Source organism: Elaeis guineensis, chromosome 2, assembly GCF_000442705.2.
Source record: "Elaeis guineensis isolate ETL-2024a chromosome 2, EG11, whole genome shotgun sequence".
NCBI lineage: Eukaryota > Viridiplantae > Streptophyta > Magnoliopsida > Arecales > Arecaceae > Elaeis > Elaeis guineensis.
Window position 1 is genome coordinate 110,067,415 of NC_025994.2, and position 19,597 is coordinate 110,087,011.

Sequence of the window (19,597 nt, forward strand, 5' to 3'; positions counted from 1 at the left end):
ACAGAAAATTATAATAATTGAAGCTTTTACATATTGTACAGATAGAGGATATTGCGGTTCCAAATAGTACCTCTTTTTCTTTTTCTTTTTTTTTTTTTTTGAAGAATCCCTCTAATAGTACCTGATTCGAATCCAATTTCTACCTGGATCCAGACCCAAGCGAATTTTCAAACAGACAATAGGGTTTGGATTAAAATGCTGATGCAGACCCGAAACCCCAACAAATACGGATGCGGATTGGAGGTAGCCAGGCTTAACCCGACCCGATAGAACCCTAAAGCAAGCCTAATGTTCACCCCCCCTCTGGGGAGCAGCGGGATCGGTCTCGCTGCCTCTGGAGCCCAGACGGCGAACTCCGTTCTTGAGTAAAGCAAAAACACAAGGAAGAAGCCGCCGAGAAGGCATGGCGACGGCCAAAGACCCCAATCTCCGCCCCATCCGAACCAGCAGTAGCTTCTCTCGCAATCCCTCCGCCCCCTCCGTTGCCGCGCCCTCGCCTCCCGTTCCCGGCGTCAAGCCTGGCCCCAGCGGCGCCGCCTTCGTTTCCTCCGGCATCCCGGACCTTGACAGTATTCTCTCCATTCGCAGTCTCTTCCTCTCTCCCACTTCCCTTCATATTTTCCTCTTCCATCTCTTAACAGCGTGGGGTTTTTCCTCGTAGAGATTCTTGGCGGAGGATTCCTTCTGGGGTCAGTGGTGATGGTGATGGAGGACGCCGACGCGCCTCACCACCTCCTCCTCCTGAGGAACTTCATGTCCCAGGGTATTGTTCACCGCCAGCCGCTCCTCTTCGCCAGCCCTGCGAAAGATCCGAGGGCGTTCCTCGGAACGTTGCCGTCCCCGGTCTCGTCTTCTAAGGAGGAGAGGCAACGAGCCCCGGGTCTCGATCCTGATGCAAAGGACAAAGTTGCGATCTTTCTCCGTTTTTCTTTCTTTATTATTTTTAAAAAAGAATTTAAAGTGCCTGGTTGATTGGCCTTATGGTGTGGTTTCTTGTGTTGCAGGAGAAGGGATTGAGAATTGCCTGGCAGTACAAGAAGTATTTTGGGGAGCGGCAAGTTCCTGAACTTCACGATAGAGGTGAAAAAAGAAAGTAAAAAAAAAAAAAAAATCTTTTTTATATTTAAAGTCATTGGTTTTTGTTAGTCTGGCTGCTAGAATGAACTTTTCCTTATTTCCTTCTTTGTCTGTATTTTGTATTGCTGTTGGTGTTGGTGTTTGGGTTGTGTGGGTGTCTTCATGTTTCAATTTTGCTGGAAGATATCATTGACAGCCAACTGAGAAATTGTAAGCTATATTGAAGCAGTAATGATTTTGTTATTTTGGCGGAAGCATGTTGGGGTGGAGGAGATACGGGAGTCAAACTCAAGAACTTGTACCGGCAACAATTATAGTCTAGATACTCAATTTAAGGGGCAATATGTGACATGCAAGAATATGTGATTAACTTCTCAAACCAACTGGAATTTGGAGAAGTCTAAAACTAAAAGTGGAGTGGATTGATGCAACAATAAAGGAACAAGGGGCATTGCTTGCTAACACAATAAACATTGTAACTGATCGGTTCAAGAAACTAACTAATGGGATGAGTTTGATGATTTAGAAATGACCTTGTAGTCACAATTTTGGAGGAATAACATAGCAGGATCTCTAGTCCTAGTAAAGTTGAAAATGAGTTCCCAGGAGTGTTGATTTTATCTTTCCTCAAAATGATAAAGTAAGAGACTTAAGCTTCCAAGTGACAAAGTGAAGTCTCCTTGATCATTTAGATTTTGAAGGGAACTGTGAATGTATGATAATTGATAGGACCATCATTGGCACTCTTTGACTGATTATATCATGAAAGTCGATAAATTTCCAATTCTTAACTGCATACCACCAAAGAAGGGTTTAAATTCTCTAGACTGGATAGTCTTGACAGAAAAGAGTGGATCTAACATGTTTAAATGCTTTTCTGAATGTCTAACTTCTATTGTTTGATTTGTTATTGGAGTATCAGTGGAAGAAAATATGCAGTGCATCATAATTTATTCCATTTTTCCAATCCCATGGAGTTGGGGTAAGGCTTGTCCATTAAGGTTGAATTTATGGGAATCTAATGGAGAAATTTGTCCCAAAATCTTAGAATGCTGAAACAGCATTCTCGTAATGAAGACAAGAGATTTCTTCAGTTGTATTAATTGAAGATCAGTGATGGATTTTCATATGCCTGATTCATAGATTGACAAAAAGAGGTAATGACAACTGGCGACTTTGTGGGAAATTGCCTCAAGCTGTTTTATAGTGCAGCGGTTGCTCTCTCGACTGTCTAAAGGAGGTTCAGGTTTTGAACCTTGGAAGGTGTTATCCAAGTATTTGATTTATATAATTTCATCTGGTGGTGCTCCCACCATTATTCTCAACAAACAGGGGGAAGACTATAGAAAAATGTCAGAAGGCGAGGTTTAAATCCGAGTGTTTCATTATGCTCTGGTGATAGGTTGGAATTCAATGACAATCTCGAGGACAAAGAGAAGTAATCTTTCTTAGTCTGATGAATTTTATAGCGGGCAGTAGACAATGTCATTAAAATTAGTCAATTTTCTGACAGCTGGATCTTCCTACTTTGTGAATAGAGATGGGTGCATGGTAATCTGATCTGATTGTGGAATTCATCATTACTTAGGCAAACTTTCATATTAAGCCTGTGGGTTTGATGGTTAGGTAGGCAGACTTTCACATTAAGCCTCCTGAGTTTTTAAGAAAGTTGTCAGAGGAGATCCATGCTTCATGTTGTGAAACTAAAGCAAGTATTTAGGTAAACAGGAATAAAGGGAATAACCAAATGCTAGGGACTAATGACCAAGCCTATACAACTATGAGAAACTATGACTCCATACATACAAGCTTAATCATAGAACATGAGAATATATGATGGATGTAGTAACCTATACTCTATATATTCCACATGCCAATATGTCCGTATCTATCTTTAGTGTTACATGCAAGCCTTTTCTTGTTGTTGCAGCATAAATATTGTTTGCTGACAAGTCACTGTATCATGGCCATGATCTAGTATATGCAGTCTGTTCTTATGTGCATGGACATGCATGCATTGCTATATAAAAAGTGTTTGTGTCCTGTAAGATACAGCTAACTTCACCTTTTTAATTTCGTTGCAACGATTCATCAGTCTAGAAGTACAATAATAATTCCAAAGACACAGCCTTGCTTGGTAGTTTTCTGAAGACTTAAACAGTCAACTAATGGTATTGCAGGTATAGAACAGGATTTCTGCAGTGATTTTGATTTGCGGAAGCCCCTTGAAAGGCAAATGTTTAGGGCACAACAAATTGATTGTATAAGCATTCAAGATAGTGCAAATCTTGCAGTTCTCCGTGAGCATTGTTCCACTTTTCTATCTAACCTTAGTAGGTCTGGCCAAATCTTTTTGCTTTCTATTTCTTTCAGGAAAAATAATCTTGAAATTACTGCTTTTTACATGTCTTCCTTGACCTGTTTATGCCGTTGTATGCATATTTCGTAAGTAACAATTGTCTAGCTTTGCTCTATCTCATAGTTGATCTCTTTTAGTTTAATAAACTAAATATATTATTTTGTATACGCACTTACTACTATTCATGGAAATGTTCTAAACTGCATATCTGTTATATTGAACAGCAATCTTTGATTTGTTTGATGGCATCCAAGATCTGCTATGCCTATCAATTTTTTTCACTGATTCATTTAAATTGTCCTTTAGAACTGGAACTATTTTTCCTGCAGTCGTTCCTATTATATGCCTTAGTGGATTTCATCAGATTTCCTCGTATGAATGTTTAAAGATCAGCAAATTTTAACATCTGGGTAAATCCACCAACCTGTTCATGGCTTGTCATGTTTGAAACGGTTTAGTGTTTTCTTACCTTGAAAATCAATTTTGGTGTGCCAGATTAATCTAAATGATGACATAAAGGTCATCTTTGTCACTGGACCATGTCAAAGGTAGGTGGTTGATCTGGTTTATTGTGCTAAAAAGTCTGTTTATTGGAATTAACTAGTTTCAGTTAAAAAGGTTTCTGAAATGTTTGAAAATATATTTTTTTAAAGGTATGCAGTGACACACAATGCAAACTATGGAAAAGATCAACAGATTGAAAAATAATTTTTCCCTTTTCCTTGCTGTTATAATTTGCTGGCAGTGAAAACTGCAGTCTGGAATACTGCCAATGGCCCTATAGGTTAGCCATTACTAATTATTTTTATTTGATGGGATAAGGCCTAGCATCAGAATTTAGCAATCCTGAAAGTCTTAATATGTAAACCTACTAACCCAAATCTCAGATCTAAATGTTGTGTGTGTGAGTCTTGATCTTATTTCAAGATGTTATATGGGTTAGATGAACTACTTGGAGGGACCTTAATGATTTTTGATGGGCCCAGAAATCAGAGTACTGGAGAAGTAATTCCTGATTCCTGATTAAAGATGTCGGGAGAATAATCATTAGAGTTGAAGTGATTTATTTACTGTTGGTGAAAGTGGCGTCGGGAGGTCGAAAAATGCCATTTTATGGTAGTGCTCAAAGGATATGAATTGGATATGCTGTAGTTGAAAATATCTGTGATTACTCATAGTATCCTTTCTAGCTGAATAATTCTCCAAATCATTTCCCAATAATTGTATTAGTCAAGAATTTTCAGTTGTTCATGAAATTTATGATATATCTCAGATTAATCCAGATGTTAATCCTGGAATATTCATGAGTTACAAAGAAAGATGCCATATGTTACTCTTTCTGGTCTGTTGTTGATAGTTTTTTGTCATGCCTCTCTTGTCCTTTTCTTTACATGAATATAACAAGTTCATGTTACACAATATCATTATTATTTTTTAAATCTTGCATTTAAACTGTTTCCAAACTTTTGGCACAACTGCAGACTGCTAGAAATGATTCACAGTTTGGCATAAAAACTAACATATTATGCATTCTGTTAAGTGGGTTAAGCACATATGAGATGTTAAACAAAAAGAAGGACCTTGTCTCAAGAAAAAGGGAAATTAAGAGAAATGACATAGGAGGGGGCAGTTGTAACGGACAAAAAGAAGAATTTTGGTGATCAAATAATTGTTGCTATTTGCTTTTGATGAACTTAATTGCAATGGAAGAAAATGGGCGTAAATAAAAAGCGTAGAGGTATATGATTTCTTGGAAGGATGAGAAGCAATCCTAAGGGGTTCACAGGTCTGGTTGCTAAGGAGAGAGACTACATGGGTTAATCCACTATTTCTTTGCCAAATGATAGTCGCATTCTGCAATATAAAAGGAAAAGAAAGGCTTTTATTATGTCGCTGGTAAGCTACCTTGGCTCCAATCTTTCCTAGGGACAGTGTCAAGTGTTATTGGTGGAGACCGAAGCAACACCACTAATTTTGGTTCCCACCTGACATTACTTACATCACCATACTATTAACATATCCCATCTTGACTTGTCATAAAACAACGCTAAAAGTTGTTGAAATGAAATAAATTAAGTTGTATTCCTTAAAATTAAGCGAGTAATAGGCATCACCTGCTTTTCACATTTGTATGGATGGTCATAATATTAGGCAGTGAAGAAAAAAAGCTCCCATGAGAACCGCACTTAACAGACCATATCGTTAAAGAGACCCAAAAAAGGAAGGTTCTAAAGGCTTGGATAATAGATGGGGAATGTTAGAAATTGGTTGTAGATGGGAAATATTAGAAATTGATTATAGATATTGGGTTGGATTTCTCTAAATAATCCTACTCTGAAGGAAGTTTATAATCCAGTGGGTACCAATAGAGTTTGCTTTGAGATCAAACAATTGGATGGACCAAAAGTCAGGTTTACCAAAAATCCGTCTGCTACCAGCAGAAGCTTGATCAATTATTTGGTGGTATGCTATTTTTACTACATTAAGTACCCTTCAATCTAGCTGCGTAAGATTCTTTTTTCTTAGTCTTACTTGCAGATGTATAATATGAAATAGTTTTGGGTCTTCTGATTTCAAAAATTATTCTGAGCATGATTACTTATCAGTCATGTATATGTTTCAGATTGGAAAAAAAAGATTGTATTATAGCAGCTTTGTGTCATTGTATGTTTTATTTATAATGACAAGTTCCCATACATGACCATATTGTTGTTCCTGGGTATACAAATAGATAAAATAGAGTCTGTTGGTAATGGATGATTTCTTATGTTTTGCATCCAGGAATGATGGCGGCAATGTTAATGCTGGTCGTATTGCAATACAATCCCTCTGTGCTCCACAATGTGGATACTCAGAAATGGTAAGAGTTCGATCCATTTATAAATAGTAAGCTGACATTGAGTGGCTTGATTGTTCAAAAGCTATTCCACGTAAATCGATCGATCCAACTTCATGTCATGGAATTACAATCTTAATACAAAACTTACTCGGTTCGTTTACTTCTGGAATTATACTACTGTAGGATTGGGATATGGTTTCCTTTGTCAGATCTTTGAGAGCAATGATACGATCTTCTAATGCAGTTGCTGTTATAACTTTTCCAACATCGGTTCTTTCCCCCTCCTTCTCCAAGAGATGGCAACACTTGGCAGATACGTTGCTCTCTGTTAGAGCAATTCCAGGCATGTTAAAGTGCCTATATTCAGTTCTTTATACCCTTGTAGCGTCTCAGCTTAAATTGGAATTAATTCTTTGTGAAATGCATTTCATTCCAGATGAAGATAAGGAGTTGGCAAAACTCCTTACTGGTTATCAAGACATGGTTGGCCTTTTGCATGTGCATAAGGTGGCTCAGATTAATACTCAGGTGGGTGGAATTTCTTTATTTTTTTTTTTATATTTATGCTTCTTTCAGTTTATACAGCTTTTGTATATAACATGTGGGATGTCCTGATGCGTGTGCTGCTTTGATTTTTTTGTGCTGGACTGTTATGATTAAACGACAAAATTGTCATGAGAGAGTTTGTAATCAGACTTCCTTTTCTCAAGAAATAAACATCCATTCTAACTCTTTAGATGATTTGCGAGAGAGGAATAAAGTAAGTGCATTGTATTTTATACAGAATTATCATTCATCACTTCAACCATCATCAAGGCCGAGATAAAAAAGTCAAGTGGTACTAGTGATGATCATGTTGGTGTGGCATTTGGAAGTCACACACAAGTTTGAGTTAAATAGTAGTACAGATAAATGGGCACATGGTGTTAAATTCATATGTGCCTGTGCTTTCACTGCTTGCCTTTTAGAAGTGCTTTTGGCCGTGGAACTGAAAGCTTGAAATTTTTGCTAGACTCGAGTACTCTTGGGCTCATCATCATTGTCATCGTTAAAATGGCCTGCAGGTTCCAGTGATACTCGAGGCAACCACCTTCTCACTAAAGATGCAAAAGCGAAGGTCTTTGATATTGGAACGTTTGAATCAGGCTCCAGTAGATGCTTCAAGCGGCACTTCATATGCAACATCTGGTGGTTGTTCTGGGTCATCGAAAGGTTCACCCCTTGATTTTTAGTCTGCCACCTTAAATTAGCAATGGATTTCTCTATCGAGAATCTCCAAGGTTATTGCTAAACCATAGCTGACATCAAAGCCTTCTTTCACCGTGATGTTGGCTATGAAAGCTGTGGCTCTGGCCAGTCTTCTGGGGAAATCAATTTGAGATGGAGATATGGCTCGTGGGTTTCATTTGTAAACATATTTTGATACTCTCTGACTGTTGAATTGATGCTTGTAGAATTAGAATGTGTGCAAACTTTAGATGCTAGAGGATGTTTGCAAGAAAAGTGCATGCAAATTGTTGTTATCGTGTAAATATATCGTGGATTTATGACTTAGTATATCGTGTATGGTTTTCGAATTTTTCCTTTAATAATTGGTAAGGGATTGTGAGGCAAGAAAGGTAATCAAACAAACCATATCAGTTTCTTGGTGTGTTCAAGCGCTGTTCCGTGTTCCTTGCGGTATTGTAAGGGGTCCTTTTGGGCTCTCTTAGACCTTAGCAGTCTTCCGATGTTTTGAACAAAAGCGTGGATTACGTTTTTGTCTGTTTGATTTTGAGATTTTTTTTCTTCTCTCTTCTTACCATCTACACTGATGTATAACTTTAGAAGGTTTCAGTTCAGTCGTATGGGGCGGTGGACGTTATGACAATTTTCAATATAAATTGTCTTGTGCTGAGATTCTTCTTTCTTTTTTCTCCTACTCTCTCCTTATGCTTCTTGAAGGCCCAAAAAAAATGTGTAGAGGTGGGGAAGGCTAAAGTTATATCGCTGAGTGTATAAATTATAATGCTGATGTTGTATAAATCATAATGCTGGGTATGGTTATATTGCTTTTGCTTTACCAACTTGTAAAGACAGGGAAGGCTAGAGTTATATTAGTCCTATCAGACCAATTTCTCCTACAAAAGAAGCCACCCTAATAACCTGATTCACTTATTATTTTGTCGCCCTATCATAGAAGCTAATAGACCCCCTTTTTTTGTTTTCGTTAAAAATAGGAATCTCGTGGAAGGGGCATCTGGTCCACTCACCCGACGACGCAACATACTCTCGGTTCAGCCGGTCCGGACGATGAAAATTCAAATATCCACGTATTAATCCAAGAACCAGAGCAGTTCTCATGCCTCAGTACTCCACCGGCGATACGCACGAAGCTATTCGCTCCGAAGCCCCTAGCGGTGGAGGAGAAGACGAAGAAGGAGAACGATGGAATACCGGAGGATGGACCTCCGGAGCCCAAAGAATCATACCCTGGTACGTTCCTATTTTCTTTATCGATATCGTTACTTAAACCCCAAAGGGAGAAATAAACTCAAATTGGAGAGGATGGGGGTCTGTTGAGGGCGAGTGAAGAGTTGAAAAGCGGTGGAGCATTCTTGATTCTTGATCTTGTTTGGGACGTATTTGTGCGGAAGTTGAAGATTTCCAGAAGAAATAGGGGCCGACAAAAATGATATGAGGAAAAGTATGGTTTCTTTTTATTGTTGTTGTTCCTGTCACTCGGAAGGAGTCGGGGCTGAAAAAAATTTTGTGATTCAGGAAACAAAGGTACAGCATAAGGCCGTAAGGTGCAAGAATTCAAGATTTCGACTGATTAAGATACTTAGGTCAGGTTGGGTTGTGCCCATGAACAGATTTAAATTCAAGGAATTCCAAATCGACATCAAAATGTTTTTTTTTTTGGTAGCAAAAATATATATATTTTTGGGCCCGTTGGAAGATGCCAGGTAGTAACAGTAATTAGTAAAGCCTTTTGATGACTGAGACATCTTACTAGAAGAGGAAGGTACCGTCCAGCTGAGTTACTAGTTGTTTATGACTATCGATGGTAAAGTCACGAGTCGTTCCTATCAAAGTTTTAAGAGCTTGCCTCGGTTAGGTTTCAAGGGCAATTTGCAGGACAATAATCCTTATAAACTTTAATGAAACCTAGATAGCTGTAGCTTTCCAATTAGTGTCCAAGTTTATGTCATTTTCCCATTAGCATGTGCAAATAAAAATGCTTGGGTTTTGCTACAGTATTTTTTAATAATTTTTTATTATGCAAGATATTTAGGATGATATACTATTATTTTTTATATTTAATTATTTTTTAAAAAATAATATTTTATTATTTTTAATCTTCCTCCGTCTTCTTTTTTGCTTCTTCTTGCCGTCGCCTGCCACCTCGGACCCACCTCCCTGGCAGTCTTCCCTCTCCGTCTGGTACTCGTGCCACCCCACCCTGCAGTTTTCCCTCCCCTCTCTTTGGCCCACCCACAAATTTCGCTTGTGCCCCCCCGCATCGGCGACCACACCGCCTCCCTGCTGTGCCCTCCTTCCCGCGACCATGCCACCTTCCTACTCGTCCTGTCCTATGCCTCCCCCCCCCCCATCGGCAACCATGCCGCTTCCCTGTCGTGCCCCTCTTTCCTGTGACCGTGCCGCCTCCCTGCTTATGCCGTCCCCCCACCCCCCGACTACCGCGCCTCCTCCCTGCTGTGCCTGCCCCTTCCATGACCGCCCCCCACTCCCCCGCCCGCCCCCCCATCCTCTCTTCTTTCTTCTTCTTCGCCGCAACCCCCCCGGCCCCCACCCTCTCTTCATTGTTCTTTTTCGCCGCAGCTCCCTCCCTTCTCTTCTTTCTTTTTCTCTGCTGCACGTGCCCCCCTCTTCTTTCTTCTTCTTCGACGTACCTCCTCCTCTCTTCTTTCTTCTTCTCCACTGTATCCTCTCTCTCTTCTTTCCTCCGTCCTTGGTAATGACCCTGACGCTCCGCCCCTTCTTCACCCTCAGTGCACACCCCCACCTTCTCCTCCTTCTCTCTCTCCTCTTCCTCCACCATTGGTGACGACACCGTCGTCCAGCCCCTCCTCTATCCTTGATGCACCCCCTCAACCTCTTTCTCGGGCTTTTCTCAACTCCACCACCCACCCCCTTAAGTGTTAGGATCTGATGTCTCGAGATTCAGCCCACATTGAGCCCACAGCGAGGTTCGCGGCGAAAAACGGAGTCCAACGAGACCAAGATCACCTGAATCGGAGCTCGAATGGAGAAGATACGAGCTTTCGAAGATGGCACAAAAATCGAGGCGGCGGAGGATCGTCGGCGACCGGCGGCGGCGCGGCCGCAGGCGGCGGCGCGCGGGACGCGCGACCCAGGCCCGCGCGGGGGGGGGCCCGCGGCCCAGGCGGGCGCGCGGCCCAAGCTGGAGCGCGGTCCAGGCGCGCGGCCTAGGCGCGCGCGGGCGTGCGGCCCAGGCGCGCGCAGGCGCGGCCCAGGCCCGCGCGCAGGCGCGGCCCAGGCCCGCGCGCGCGGGCCGGCCCAGGCCAGCGGGCCTGCTGGCTCTTGCCCCGGTCCACCGTGGACCGGGTGGTCCACGGCCCGGCCTGCGGACCGCGTGGGCGTTTCCCACGCGTTTCTCGCGGTCCACGGCCCTATTTCGTGGACCGGAGCGCGATCTAAGGGTCGAGGACGCTCCTGGTCTTGATCCGACGGTCAGGAGGGTTTTTTGGCTATGTTTAGGATTCCTAATCACTCTCTAACCTATGTTTAAGGCTTTAAAAGGCCTGAGAACGAACAGAAGAGGTTTGGGGGGGCTCGGGTTTTCATCGTACAGCCGTACGAACCAGCGTGAAGAGAGAGAGAGGCGCGGGTGTGCTGTGAGAGAAGGAGCAGGAGGCTCCTGGACAGCGGTCGCCAGGCTCTTCAGGGGTTCAGGGGGGTCTCCAAGAGAGAGAGCTTTTGTGAGGGGAACTTCATGTGAGAGAGAATTGGGTGTACAAGGGTTGAGGGTGAGGTCTCCTCTTGTAAAATTTCTTTTTCATAGTGAAGTTTGCATGCCCCGTGGAGGTGAGCCCTTTTGTGGCTGATCCACGTATTTTGATTGTTTTTTCTTTTTGTTTTGTTTCTTCTTTCTTCCTGCTGCATCGCGTGGTACTGGAAAGATCTTGGGAGGTGGTGTCCTGGCCAGACATCCACCCAACAAGTGGTATCAGAGCAAGGCGGTAAAAGGACGCAGATTGCAGTGGTGGTGAGCAAGACTGAAGATGGAGAAAACAGGAACAATCAAGATGGAGATCAATAAGTTTGATGGTAAGAGCAATTTCTCCTTGTGGCAGGCAAGGGTGAAGGACGTGCTCATCCAACAGGGGTTGATCGATGCTCTCTTGTGCGATGAGAAGCCGACCACCATGGAGGTGCGGGATTGGAAACGGCTACAGATGCAGGCGGTGAGTTCCATCCGCATGTACCTGACGGATGAGGTGGTGATCCATGTGCTGAGCGAGACTTCCCCGACGGTGCTGTGGTCGAAGCTCGAGGAGTTGTACATGGCGAAGTCTCTCACCAACACATTTTTCCTCTGGAGGCAGTTTTACCAACTGCGGATGACTGAGGGACAGAGAGTGCAGGAGCATCTGAGCCACTTCCAGAAGATCCTCACCGACCTTCTCAGCGTTGGCGAGAACGTTGAGGAGAAGACCAGGGCGCTGGTTTTGCTGGCGTCGCTTCCCCCTTCGTACGAGTCCTTGGTGACTGCTCTTCTAATGGGGAAGAGCACTATCAATATGGACGAGGTCACCGCGGCGATACTCCAAAACGAGGTTCTCAGGAGGGAGAACCCAGCTTCGAGCTCAGGTGGCGATAGCTCAGCTTTGATGACTTTTGGAGGAGCAGGAGGCGGTAGACGGAGCGACAGGAGATCGCATCGAGGGCGGTCTAAGTCCAGGAGGGATTTGAGCAAAATCAGGTGTTACCGGTGTGAGGAGTTGGGGCATCTAGCCAGAGATTGCCCTCAACTGAAAAATCGGACGGTGGCTGCTGTAGCGACGGCCAGCAGCGATTCAGATGGAGATGTCCTGGAGATATCTGACGAGGTATCTACTTCTTCCCAGCAGTGGATATTAGATTCTGCATGCCCCTATCATGTGTGTTGCAGAGAGGAGCAGTTTGACTCCCTAGAGAACAGTGAGAGCACTGTATATCTGCCGAATGGATCGAGCTGTGCGATCAGAGGCATTGGGACGGTCAGCTGGAGGACACATGATGGTGCAGTGAGGAGATTGGGGGAGGTCCGATACATACCCGATTTCAGGCGGAATCTTATCTCACTTAGCAGACTGGATTCGAGAGGCTACAGGACGGTAGTTGGTGGAGGAATCCTGAGGGTGCTACGCGGCGATAGGATTGTGCTGGAGGGGAAGAAGGGGAGCAGAGGACATTATTACCTGGCAGGGAGCCCAGTGCGAGGTGGAGCATTGGGAGCCAGGTGGAGCCCAGAGCAAGGTGGAGCTCCAGGAGGTGGATCGGGCACGAGACAGGAGACTCGGGAGGACGAGAGGCGACGTCGCAAGGTAAGATTCCTATTGCCGCAGGATGATGCCCCGAGCAGGTCTCAGGTCAGGAGGAGCACAGCATACGACGGAGATGGGATCGAGCAGCCTAGCTCGACTCCCATGTTTGCCCATCCATGATCAGCAGGCGATTGCCCCAGGGCATGGGGGCGAGAAGATCCAGAAGCTCTCGGAGTTTGGAGGAGGCCGAATATCGAGTCGAGGTGGAGATTGTTAGGATCTGACGCCTCAAGATTCAGCCCACATTGAGCCCACAGCGAGGTTCGCGGTGAAAAACGGAGTCCAACGAGACCAAGATCACCTGAATCGGAGCTCGGATGGAGAAGATACGAGCTTTCGAAGATGGCACGAAAATCGAGGTGGCGGAGGATCGCCGGCGACCGGCGGCGGCGCGGCCGCAGGCGGCGGCGCGCGGGACGCGCGACCCAGGCCCGCGCGGGGGGGGCCCGCGGCCCAGGCGGGCGCGCGGCCCAGGCTGGCGCGCGGCCCAGGCGCGCGCAGCCCAGGCGCGCGGCCCAGGCGCGCGCGGGCGCGGCCCAGGCCCGCGCGCGCGGGCCGGCCCAGGCCAGCGGGCCTGCTAGCTCTTGCCCCGGTCCACCATGGACCGGGTGGTCCACGGCCCGGCCTGCGGACCGCGTGGGCGTTTCCCACGCGTTTCTCGCGGTCCACGGCCCTATTTCGTGGACCGGAGCGCGATCTAAGGGTCGAGGACGCTCCCGGTCTTGATCCGACGGTCAGGAGGGTTTTTTGGCTATGTTTAGGATTCCTAATCACTCTCTAACCTATGTTTAAGGCTTTAAAAGGCCTGAGAACGAACAGAAGAGGTTTGGGGGGGCTCGGGTTTTCATCGTACAGTCGTACGAACCAGCGTGAAGAGAGAGAGGCGCGGGTGTACTGTGAGAGAAGGAGCAGGAGGCTCCTGGACAGCGGTCGCCAGGCTCTTCAGGGGTTCAGGGGGGTCTCCAAGAGAGAGAGAGCTTTTGTGAGGGGAACTTCATGTGAGAGAGAATTGGGTGTATAAGGGTTGAGGGTGAGGTCTCCTCTTGTAAAATTTCTTTTTCATAGTGAAGTTTGCATGCCCCGTGGAGGCGAGCCCTTTTGTGGCTGATCCACGTATTTTGATTGTTTTTTCTTTTTGTTTTGTTTCTTCTTTCTTCCTGCTGCATCGCGTGGTACTGGAAAGATCTTGAGAGGTGGTGTCCTGGCCAGACATCCACCCAACATTAAGAAAATCGTGATTTAGGAGAGGAGGGACGGCGAGAAAGCTTTTAGAAAAAAAAAATATATTTAATTTAATTTTTATTTTTAAAATACTTACCGCATCAGTCACGTATATTGTTGCTCTAACTGATTGTTGATAGAAAAATTTAAATTATCCATCTTTAATTCAACAGTCAGAAATAAGTTAATTATAAAAAAATAAAATTATTTTTTAGAATACCGTAGCAAAATGTAAAATACTTATACATGAATTCTAAGGTTATTACTGACTTTTCTTCTACCTTTCTCCTACCCATGATGGAGCATTCATAACTCGAGTTCTTTAGTTTGGAGACAAATCTTTGTTGCCATGTTCCTACGTGCGGTGGAGCATTCATAACTCGAGCTCTTTAATTTGGAGACTAGTCTTTGTTGCCATCCCTTTCAGAACAGAGCAGTCTAGTGGAAATTAGATGCTCTTAAATTTGAAAACAAATCCTTGTTGCTCCTGTCAAAAACTGTTTTCTAATACTCATAGAATCAGAAGCATAATACAGAATTTTTTTTAGTGTTGTCCGTTGTTGAATAAATAGCTTGAATTGATATAGAAAATAGTTGAAAGTGTTTCACTTTCCAGTTTGTAATTGTGAAAATTTTATATTTAGAATTTTAAGGACTATTATTTCTGTTTTTTAAAAAAAATCGAAGAGGAAAAATATAATAGACTGAACAACCATATGGTGAAACCCCTTTGATTTTTTAGACTGTTAGTAAAAAGCTTGTGAAGCATTGGAAGCAAAAGTTTAGGAATGGCAAAAGTTCCATGCCAGTAACATCTTCAACATCAATCTCCATGTTAGATTTCAATAATGTGTTTAAAAAAAAAAAAAAACTCAGACACAAAGATAGCAGTGACAGACATGATCTTATTTATCTTATCTCTTTTTTTTTTTTTTTTGAAAAAACGTGCTCTAACTATTGCCAGCAACCTTCCTTTCCACTGCAGCCAGGCGTGGATGCAACATTCAACAGACTTCAAGATTGATACGTAACACCATGATATCACGTTTCAACATATCATTGTCTTTTATCATAAACCGTACACGACTCTTAAAGTATGCCTTTCGTTGCTGTCCGATGAGAAATTGTTGCATCGACCAGGTCCAGCTGGACCAGGGCAAATCTTTGAGCATATGCACTGTGGATAACGCGCAATTGAGAATGGGTGAAATACAAGGACAAAGTGGCGTGTTATCCACCGTGGGATTCGGCGTAGTCCATTGGACCTGTTCAAGTAATAATTGAACGCGACCTGCATAACGGGCCGACATCGCACATCTGATGTTCGAGCCACTTCATCTCACCTGCAGTATTGTCGGTGGTTTTGCGACTTAGAGATTGATGTTTACTTGGTTTGCTAAGTCGAATGGTTCGAAAAGTTTCTTGGACCGTCGCGAACTCCAAGCCGACCCTTCCCGCCATGCTGCAACGGCTTTCCACCACCGTCTCCCCAACCAAAACTCTTCGTTTCAGCTCACACCACCCTCTCCTCTCCCTCCTGGACTCGTGCAAAACCCTGGACCAAATCAAGCAAGCACACGCCGAGATGATCACCGCCGGCCTCTTCCTTCATCCCTTCCCACCCAGCAAGCTCCTCGAGCTCCTCCTCTCTCCTTCTCCTCCCCTACTCCCCTACGCCGACCTCGTCTTCCGCCACTCTCCTTTCCCTCCTCTCTTCTCTTACAACACCCTCATCAAGGCCCATTCCTCACCGGCCTCCCTCCTCCTCTTCCGCTCCCTGCTTCGGGACCCTTCGGCCCCGCTTCCGAACCAGTATACCTTCGCATTTGTCCTGGCTGCGTGCGGGCCGGAAGGGTTCGGGCTGGTGGAGGGGGAGCAGGTGAGGGGTCAATTGATCCGGCGTGGGTTCGAGACCAATGTGTTTGTTTCGAACGTGGTGATTCGGATGTACGGGTGTTGGGGGCTGTTGGATGATGCGAAGAGGGTGTTTGATGAAAGTTCTGGGAGGGATCTGGTCTCATGGAATTCCTTGATTGGTGGATACTCAGGGGCTGGTGATACGGTTCGTGCCAAGGAATTGTTTGATGAGATGCCGGAGAGGGATGTTGTTTCCTGGAGTACTGTTATTGCAGGCTACGTGCAGGTAAAAACAGGTTTCAAATATCATTAGTCCTATATGATTTGTTTTGACTGAATATATTTGTTCTATTTTCTTGGTATCATTTCATGGGTAATTCTTTCTGATGTGTATCGAATATTTCAAATCAACTGGTTCTATATGATTACTATAACTGATTTTGTTGCATTGATTGTCCTTTATATCCATTTTACACCTATTGTTGATAAAGCAAGGCTTCCTTTGCCAAAGGAAGGAAGGCTTTCCTAATCTTTGGAACGTGCCAATTTATTCACTGTGTTATATGGCCCTCTGGATGTTAACTTGCATTAAATTTCACTAGCTTTTTTCAGGTGGGATGCTTTGTGGAGGGAATGGAACTCTTCCGTGACATGCAGCTTGCAGGTGCTACACCTAATGAGTTCACACTCACAACTGTTCTTGCAGCCTGTGCTAATCTGGTGGCTTTGGATCAGGGAAGATGGATTCACATCTATATTAACAAAGCTAGGATCAAGATGAATGATAGATTGCTTGCTGGTCTCATTGATATGTATGCCAAGTGTGGAGAGATAGAGTCTGCATGGAAATTATTCAATGATGAAACTAATCCAAAACGAACTGTTCGGCCTTGGAATGCTATGCTTAGTGGTTTTGCTATTCATGGCAGATCTGATGAAGCAGTCGAACTATTTGAAAGGATGAAGAAAATGAATGTTCTTCCTGATAAAGTAACTTTTGTATCCTTGCTTAATGCTTGTAGCCATGGGAGATTAGTGAACCAGGGGAGATTATATTTCAATTCAATGAAGAGTGTCCATGGCATAGATCCAGAAATTGAGCATTATGGATGTATGGTGGATCTTCTTGGCCGTGCTGGGCTCTTGAAAGAGGCAGAAGAGATGATATCAACTATGCCTATGGCTCCAGATACCATCATATGGGGTGCATTACTAGGTGCTTGTCGTATACATGGAGACATAGAGATGGGAAAGAGAATAGGGAAACTTATTAGTGAAGTGGAGCCTAAACATGTTGGCTGTCATGTTCTATTAGCAAATATTTATTCTCGATCTAGGAGATGGAATGATGCAGGGGATGTGAGGAAGCACCTTGAAATCACCAATGGGAGAAAGACACCAGGTTGCAGTTCCATCGAACTAAATGGGATGTTCCATCAGTTTCTTGTGGGAGATAAATCCCATCCACAGACAAAGCAGATCTACTCATTTTTGGATGAGATGGCTATCAAACTAAAGATCGCTGGCTATGCCCCAGAAGTTGGAGAAGTGCTGCTTGATATTGACGAAGAAGACAAGGAGACTGCCCTATCAAGACACAGTGAGAAATTAGCCATTGCGTTTGGGCTGATGAATACTAGTTCAGGAACCCCAATCCGAATTGTGAAAAATTTGCGGGTCTGTAGGGACTGCCACCATGCTACAAAGTTCATCTCCAAGGTTTATGACCGGGAGATTATAGTTCGGGATAGGATCAGGTTTCACCACTTCAAAGATGGATACTGTTCTTGCAAGGATTATTGGTAGAAGGCCACAGTAGGACAATGGAGTTACAGTTGACAACTCAGCTTGAGAAACTTGATTGAAGTTTTTTTATTTTCAAAGATGGATACTGTTCCTGAAATGATTATTGGTAGAAGGCCACAGCAGGAGAATGTAGGAGTTAGAGTTGACAACTCAGCTTGCTTAATCAACATCTTAACATAATAAACTTGATCAAAGTTTTTCATTTTTTTTATTTTTTATTTTTTTATAGCAAAAGTCATATCAATATTCTCTCTTTTTTCCCCTAATTGTTTGAGGCTTGTAAAAGATAGCCATTCTTTTGTTAATTTTTTTTTTTAATGCAAAGTAATCATATTTATAGAATGACATGCTCCCAAAGGTCTTGTAAACATCAGTTGACCCACACTGGAAACATATAAAGCTCATTGTGTAAAGGCACTAATTTACATTGGACATGATAGTAGTGCACTCCATATATGGATCACAAAATTTATTTGATCAGCATGTTGTCACTGTATAGGTTTGCATTTTGAATGAATTTTCTTGTGATTAGTATCTTCTTCTCCTATTAGAAGGAAAAAGATTCAATAGAAATCATAGAAAAGAAATAATTTAGAGAAAAGTATAATATCTGAACAGCATCTTGAAGTGGGGGAGGATGCTACGTGGTCCATGTATTAATGCAACACAAGAAGAATATTAATGGCAACTTGGCAAATAAAGCAGAAGAAGTACTATTACTAAATGTAAATATTTCCTAAGTAGCTCATGAATATTTTCAATTAAAGGAACTATTTTTATACAATTGAATGATACAGGAGTATTTGGAGTAAAACTCAGAAAGTTGTTACTGCTACTTTTGTTGTATTCGAGGATTTGATGTTATGAAATCCATGCATTAGTTGATGTGCAACTATTGATGTTGTTTAGTACTAGAATGGAATTTTATTTACAACATGTATTCATTTCTCTGCTTGTATGAGATTGCAATCAATTTTATTCATTGCATGTTAAATGTGTATCCCACAGTCCGAAGACATTATTACTATCTTATGATTAGCATGTTAGTTTGAAAAACAAGAGGAAATCAATCTGACTGTTCTGTGATGAGACATAATTATTGCTGCATTGGTTTGATTTGGGACATAATTATAGCATTTTTGGAATCCAGCAACAATTAACTGTAGTTTTCATTTGAGAAGCATGGGAAACTATCATTTGAAATGAGATTTAAATTTTTTAAGTCTCTATGATAAATAAGTTCGGATAAATCTTACAGATGTCTCATCCAGCAATATCAACTTTCATGAGATTGTGGAGCTCGCTGGTGTTGTAGTGATGAGACTAGTATCCAAAGATGGCACTTGCACTTGCTTCTAATGATGCTGCACCAAAAAAAGAGGGGATAAAAGGAGATAAAAGATTCAGTCCCAAAGCACACACCATGTACACGGAAAGTAGTTGCTTAAAAGGATTATAAGCAATCACTATCCAGTTAATCTATAATCATATGTTTACAAAACAAGATACATTAGTAAATGACTAGCGTTACTTCATCTGAAACTATCATATATATAACAAATTTCTGTTATGTCAACACACTTTCAAAATATAACTTCTCCAACCAGTGAATGAATCAGGCTCTACAGCAAATCGTACCCATTCAATCTCATAAAAGTGTACAAGCGAATTTAATTAATAGTAAATATCAACCCAGTTAGACATGGGAATCAGTAACAAAATCTAATGGAAAGGCAGCATTATCCTTAAATCTGACTGGAAAATTGTTTCCGTCTTCAACTTGACAGTTTCTTTAGAAGATTGAGGCTAGAGAGGTGACAAAGCCACTACCTTGCCAATAATTAGAGTCGAAGCAACTCATTGCTCAAATTTGTAAAAGAGGTT

The 19,597-nt window shown here is 43.0% G+C and overlaps 2 protein-coding genes across 2 annotated transcripts; both read left to right on the top strand.

The window, feature by feature from the left end:
• The first annotated feature begins 290 nt into the window (after positions 1-290).
• LOC105048727 (elongator complex protein 4) lies at positions 291-7,829 on the top strand. Its single transcript, XM_010928158.3, has 8 exons — positions 291-569; positions 662-906; positions 1,005-1,080; positions 3,258-3,414; positions 6,218-6,296; positions 6,459-6,618; positions 6,712-6,803; positions 7,340-7,829. Exons 1-8 carry the CDS (start codon positions 404-406, stop codon positions 7,505-7,507), a joined length of 1,143 nt encoding a protein of 380 aa, XP_010926460.1. The 5' UTR covers positions 291-403; the 3' UTR covers positions 7,508-7,829.
• A 780-nt stretch (positions 7,830-8,609) lies between these two features.
• Positions 8,610-18,018, top strand: LOC105048740 (pentatricopeptide repeat-containing protein At3g62890-like). Its single transcript, XM_010928178.3, has 3 exons — positions 8,610-8,750; positions 15,036-16,193; positions 16,520-18,018. Exons 2-3 carry the CDS (start codon positions 15,456-15,458, stop codon positions 17,711-17,713), a joined length of 1,932 nt encoding a protein of 643 aa, XP_010926480.1. The 5' UTR covers positions 8,610-8,750; positions 15,036-15,455; the 3' UTR covers positions 17,714-18,018.
• The last annotated feature ends 1,579 nt before the right edge of the window (positions 18,019-19,597 follow it).

Bases quoted from the DNA above. Each gene is read 5' to 3' on its own strand.
- LOC105048727 (XM_010928158.3), top strand. From the start codon at position 404: ATGGCGACGGCCAAAGACCCCAATCTCCGCCCCATCCGAACCAGCAGT. The intron at 907-1,004 runs GTTGCGATCTTT...CTTGTGTTGCAG, and splicing joins ATCCTGATGCAAAGGACAAA to GAGAAGGGATTGAGAATTGC. The intron at 6,619-6,711 runs GCATGTTAAAGT...ATTTCATTCCAG, and splicing joins CTCTGTTAGAGCAATTCCAG to ATGAAGATAAGGAGTTGGCA.
- LOC105048740 (XM_010928178.3), top strand. From the start codon at position 15,456: ATGGTTCGAAAAGTTTCTTGGACCGTCGCGAACTCCAAGCCGACCCTT. The intron at 16,194-16,519 runs GTAAAAACAGGT...AGCTTTTTTCAG, and splicing joins TTATTGCAGGCTACGTGCAG to GTGGGATGCTTTGTGGAGGG.